The 6,463-nt window shown below is 35.9% G+C and overlaps 1 protein-coding gene across 1 annotated transcript; it reads right to left on the bottom strand.

The window, feature by feature from the left end:
* Positions 1-1,836: 1,836 nt before the first annotated feature.
* Positions 1,837-5,612, bottom strand: LOC121815835. The gene is made up of 5 exons (XM_042228420.1): positions 5,528-5,612; positions 4,998-5,384; positions 4,253-4,399; positions 3,988-4,034; positions 1,837-2,524 (listed from the first exon to the last, which is right to left on the bottom strand). The coding sequence occupies exons 1-5, from the start codon at positions 5,601-5,603 to the stop codon at positions 2,408-2,410; spliced, it is 774 nt and encodes a 257-aa protein (XP_042084354.1). The 5' UTR covers positions 5,604-5,612; the 3' UTR covers positions 1,837-2,407.
* Positions 5,613-6,463: the final 851 nt, after the last annotated feature.

The following is a 6,463-nucleotide window of genomic DNA, read 5'->3' on the forward strand; positions in this document are numbered from 1 at the left end:
GACAAACCTTTACTCATGAACCAGGATTTTACTGAATATTGGACATTTAATGATCCAACATTGACTGAAGCTCAGCCACTCCTCTAAATATGGTTTGATGCATGCTCAATCATCCAGGTAAGGAAATCCCAAACAGTTCATTCTTTTTATCTGCAAATAGTGTTTTCATGGAAGAAATGTTTTGTCACTCATCCAAGTGGCTTCTTCAGTCTCAGCTGACTGCAGGTTTCCACAGCCTTTGTTTTAAACAGTGCATTTGCACAATGACTGAAACTACCACTGAATGAACAACTTCACCACTGAATGAACAATGGGCCATGAGGTCAGTTTCATGATGAGTAATATACAAATTGTCATGACCACTAATCAACAACCACTGATCAAAGACTACTGATTAATGACAATTGATCAGTGGCCATGAATACCATTCATAGAGAGTTGGGGAATGGATGCAGTCAAAGCATTGTAAAATGGTGAAACAAGTAACCTTAGGTCCTCTACTCGACTCATTCGTTTTGCAGATAAGTGGTCCCCTTGTTCTACGCTCAAACCAGCATTCCTCATTGTGCAGGATGTGCACATTGTCATTACTGAAAGAGTGGCTTGTAGGTGTAAATAGACTGATAGGCTAGGACAGGATAGACTAGATGACCCCCACTACTTATAGAAATCTCATAGTCTCAGAAGGCTAACCTGCCACTTTTCATAGCCTCTCTGGTGAATTTGACATGCTGGTTCACCGAGTTAATGTGATTAGTGAATTGCGGTATGTCCTGCGATTTGATTTTCACCCAGGTGTCATCCACATACCTGAACCAATGACCAGTGGTTTTTCAGGGTAGGATAACAGAGCCTTCTTTTCCACATCTTCCATGTACAAGTTGGCCACAATGTGTGAAACTGGGGAACCCATGGCACAACGTGCAATGCTACAGTAACTTTTATACAAGATGATTTCAAGCAGGCAACCGAAAACAGCAATCCATGTAAGCCTCTGACTCCGACAGATATGACATCAGTAGTTTGTCAAAAAAAAGAAGAAAAAAAAAGAACGGAGCTTATATTGCAAACAGTGCTAACCATTACATAAGATGCAATATATCTATACCTGGTGTTTAAATATGTTATACAACAGGAGGTATTTTAGTATGTATGTGTTAATTCTCAAAAACTCTGGGGCCTGTGTGTTGTAAAGTCTCATGTTAAAATGCCCAAGGTTACTGCAGAAATGACTAAGTTCTGCAGTAATATTTTTGTTTCTGTGTTGAAAGCTTTTACAAATCCAATTACCAATTTAAAATGTTTTTGTTGTCAATTCATGAACACTAGTCAACTAATTAGTGATGAAAGAAACACTGTAAATGAGGGAAGTGCAACCTCATTAGGTCTAATGTCTGTTTTTTCTGTATAAGCATTCAAGGCTTCATGCTTGGATAATAGTTAACTCTTGAAGAAAGTGATTTTCATGAGCCTAGTTTTTGTTTGTAGCCACAAGCGGATCTGTTTGTCAGGTAACTGATACTCATGTCGGTGTGGAATTCCTGTATAGCTTAATGATCACACAGACTACATTTCATGATGGCTGAGGTCTTTGTCGAACTTAATTTCAAATATTATTAATAATACAATATTAACAATTTAAAAAAAAAAAAATATATATATATTAAAATGTATATATAATTACTATCTTGTGTAGTTAGTTCATGATTTTAATGCTAAGAAATGCTTGATACAGAGTGCCAAAGACCCTGCACCAACTGACAGAAGGAATTTTGTTATAAATAAGAACAAAAAACTCAAAAAAGTGTAGCATATATTTCATGTACGTGTTCCTTTTCATGTTTATTACTTATACTACTAATTATACCACAAAACAACAGACACTGCAAACAGTGTCACATCACAAATAAAATCACATTTTAGTATTCAATTCAAATTTATTTACATGGTGCCAAACAAAACAACTGTCACCTCAGGGCACTTTACATTGTAAGGTAAAGACGCTTCTATAATGCAGAGAAAACACAAAAAAATCAGATCACCTTCAATGAGCAAGCACTAATGTAAGCAGGCAAAATTCCCCTAACAGGGAAAAAGCTCCAGCAGAACCAGGTTCAGGGATGGGGAGCAATCTGGCACAACCAGTAGGATACAAGGTGAGGAAGACAGGAAAAAAGATTAATAATAACAAACGACTAAATGCAAAGTACAAAACACAGAGAGTGAAAAAAGTTTAGTTAAGAAGAAACACTCCAGCAGCACAGGCCTATTGCAATGTTGCAAATAATCAAGTTGCTTCATCTTTCAGTGAGGTAACTTCTCCATAACGGCAAAAGGCCAGCGCTTGTCAATTCTTGTGGTAAAGCTAAGAATGCTGACAAATTCACAACATGAAATACTGTTAAATCTATATGCCAGAGGTGTTGATAGCAGAATAGGTGCAGATGTCAGAACTATAGGTTATCTTCTTTGATTTGTGTGCTGCTTGACGGCTTTCCACTGTAGCATAAAACACATCTTCATCCTGTGAGGGGACATTTGTTGTTTACAGTCATAATCAGATGCTTAGCACTCACTCACATTTTTCTGGTCAGAATTACGAAGGTGAAGCCTCACGTTTGTAACAACCAGCATTTTCCCTTTTAATAACAAAACCCTCGCTAGATCCCATCATTTAAAAAAATCTTGAGATCACTCTTCTATCGCTCTTTCTCTTGGATCGGTTAAGGAAAACAATATTTAATAAATTCCAATCTGGGTACTGAAAACACTGAAACAATATTACTAAAAATTACTGACAATATTCTTTTGAGTTTGGATAAAGTCAAATATTCCATTTGACTCAGGTGCACAGTTTTTCACCAATAGTCATGCTATTTTGATTGACAGATTATGAAACTGGGTTGGCATCTCTGACACTGCTCTCAAATGCTATTCATATTGATTTGATAGACATTACCAAATTTAAATAAATAGCTGTATGTTATTAATATAAACCACCCTGTATAGATGTGGTCCCTCAAGGCTCAATCCTTAGATCGCTTCTGTGCTCAGTTTATAAGTTACCCCTGTGTCACATTCCTATCATTGCTATGCTGACGACCCTAACCCAGACAGCTGTACTTTTCTGTTATGCTTAATAATCTCCTCCCTCCTTCCTCAGTGAGTACTTGGCTACCATTTCTAGCAGGTAGCTTTAAAGTAATCTTAACCACCTAAAATTATTCACTGTAGTTCACATCTTATGTGTGTATATAAGTATTTATGTATCATTGCTGGATTTTGTTGCTCACAGTCTAATTTCTTGGCACTATACCAGGGAAGATTTTTTTTAATGTCTACACAGGGTATGATGTATAGGTAAGTAGGTACAGAAGTTAATATAATGTCAAATTATTATTTGCGATTGTTGCTGCAGAAAATAAATAGAATGCTGTTTATGATGAGTAATTATCAGAGATACAAAGTCTGCATATATTGCATATACATATAACTCACTGCAGACATTATACAGGGTGGGCCATTTATATGGATACACCGTAATAAAATGGGAATGGTTGGTGATATTAAAGTCCTGTTTGTGGCACATTAGTATATGTGAGGGGGCAAACTCCTCAAGATGGGTGGTGACCATGGTGGCCATTTAGAAGTCGGCCATCTTGGATACAACTTTTGTTTTTTCAATAGGAAGAGGGCCATGTCACACATCAAACTTATTGGTAATGTCACAAGAAAAACAATGGTGTGCTTGGTTTCAACGTAGCTTTATTCTTTCATGAGTTATTTACAAGTTTCTCTTTGTTTGGACTTTAATATCACCAACCATTCCCATGTTATTACGGTGTATCCATATAAATGGCCCACCCTGTACATTTGGTTTGTTTAGGGAAAGAAAAAATTGAGAGGGAATGAATTATGAAAGTGACTAAAAAAATAATCTAAAACAATACACATATAAAAATCAAATTTGATACTGATGTAATTTACCTGATTCCTTATTGTTTGCCCACTGGTTTCAAATCTGGGCTGATCATCTTTTAGCCACAAAAAGGAATACAACATTATTAAACAATAACATCTAACATTACAAATGACTTTAGTAGCAATTGTATGTGAAGCTTTATTGTGTAATTAAAAGTCCTTTTAGACTTCAGAAAAAAAAATTGATATTGCATATAGAACCAATCACAAAACTAAGTCATGGAATTAAGTAAAGGATCCAGTGAATAAAACTACTTCATTTAGTATTTACCTGTTTTCTGGCAGAGGCAATGAACAAGAAGGGAGACAAACAGAGAGGACAGAACAGCAAAAGTTGGACACAGGATGAACAGCAGCTTCCAACATATGCTGCAGTCTTGTAGAGTTGGGTGATCAGTTGAAATTTGTTCACTGGCCTCTAAATTGTTCACAAACTGTTTCAGTTAGCTCTGTGTATATTTTTATACTTCTCTTTTACACAAATCTCATACATCAGTACCAGATAACAGCTATTTAAAGAGATTAAACACATAGCAACCATTTTTTTCTGCTTTTATACCACAAAGGTGTTTTTCATAAAAAGCTCTTCTTTGCTAATAATGAGTCAACATTGCCATTATGTGCACAATGCACAGCAGTGCAGCTATCTGTGGGGTATTTAACCTGCACATGTGTATAAAATGTATTTAAAATTTTAGTATTTGATGGCTTTTTAAAATTAAAATAGCAAAAATAATAAAATAATCACATAATTAGCATCGGCATTTTTCCTTCTAGCCTCCTTCATTTTACTGTCTAGCACAAGTCGTTTTGCTTTTGACTTTCAACTTGTTCAAATAAACCATATTTATATACATATTCTATTACTGTATATGTAGTTTAAGCTCGGTGCAACCTCAAGAGGGTTATGTTGCACCATCGAATATAATTTCCACTAAATACAAGAGCACACTCTCTTATTTGTCATAGGCAAAGGCATTATTTAAAAAAAAATTGAAGAATAGAAGAGTACTTACTGAATCGGATCCGTGTTGTAGCATTGCTATATCTGTAAATATATTTGTGTTTATTTCCACCAACTGATTGTGACCGCTCAGTTCCACAGTAATAGAGGCCCTCATCAGAATCAGAAGTATTCATGATCAGTAGATCATAGGAACTAGAGGACTGGTTTTCTACAAAATGGAAGCGAGGTAGCAAATTCACTAGAGTTGCACGGCCACTGGTGGGTTTGAATGGATCCTTTTCTTTTTCTAGAACAAGAGGAGGCTGATTTTCATGTGTACAGTTTCTGTACCACATAATAATTTCATCAGTCAATATTTTACAGTCACAGTACAGAGTAATGTTTTCTCCTGATCCCACTGTCACATTCACTACTGATCCAAAAATCCAACGATGTCCTGAAATACAAACACAACAGCAAATGTCGGCAGTGTTTTTTTTATCATACTAAATGCTTGTAGCTGTTGAGTACAGAAGTGAATGTAGATTGCCAAATAGAATCAGTATAATAAATTGTTTATTAAAAGTACTAAAGTATTACCTAAAAGAAGGACAAGAAGGGTGTGAAGCCTCTCCATGTTTGATGACTTGCAGCAAAAAGACACTAAAACTGGCATCTTTCTTGACTCTTGGGTGTTGCCTGCACAAACTTTTCCATTTAAGGAAATGCAAGTCGTGATTGGCTAGTTGAATGAAACCGTTCATTCTGTGGTTGTTTTCTATTGGTGTGATGTTTTGTGACTGTCTAGACATCAAGAGCAAAGTTTTTTTTTCCAGATGATACTTAAGTAGAGTGTCAGTCAAAAACGTCTCTGTATTAAGTTACTAGGAACATAGCGTTACCCTCGGTTGTGTTTTTTTCAGTCTTGACAGTTGCACACTTCAATTGTCTGATGTATATTATGAAAAAATACACAACTGTAAATTTATAGCTTTCAAAAAGAATGTAGCAAGTGTAGTGTTTGGGCCTTACCTGCTCACCTTTGGCATGCAGCACCTAAAAAATGCACCCTCCAAGAAATACTTTGAAACTTGGGCCATTTCTCCAGCCACAGCCACATTTCTCCGGCCATTTCTTTTGCCATCAGAATTATTGTCTAAAGGCAAAGAAAGATGCCCAATGGATTTACTTTACCAAATGGACCATCCCGGCCTTGCCATATTGGTCTATTTGATTCACCTTTGCTTTTATTGTTTATTTTATTTTATTTTCACTTGCTACACATGGGACAGACATGACTGGGCGAAAGAAAAGGGAGAAAGAAAGAGGGAAAGAAAAACAGCGGAGAAGAGGAACGGTGATAAAGGGCAAAAATCAACAAAACAAACAGACAAAAAATACATATATCAATCACCTGGATCACCTGTTAAGAAAGAAAAAGAGGAAAAAAAGCAAAAAAAGAGAGAGCAATATAATAAACAACATCATCGCGATGATCTATGTGAATATAACAGTAAATACTAAATATTGAATATT

The sequence above is a fragment of the Haplochromis burtoni genome, unplaced genomic scaffold, assembly GCF_018398535.1.
Source record: "Haplochromis burtoni strain Fernald_Lab_line unplaced genomic scaffold, NCSU_Asbu1 Contig_323, whole genome shotgun sequence".
Lineage (NCBI taxonomy): Eukaryota > Metazoa > Chordata > Actinopteri > Cichliformes > Cichlidae > Haplochromis > Haplochromis burtoni.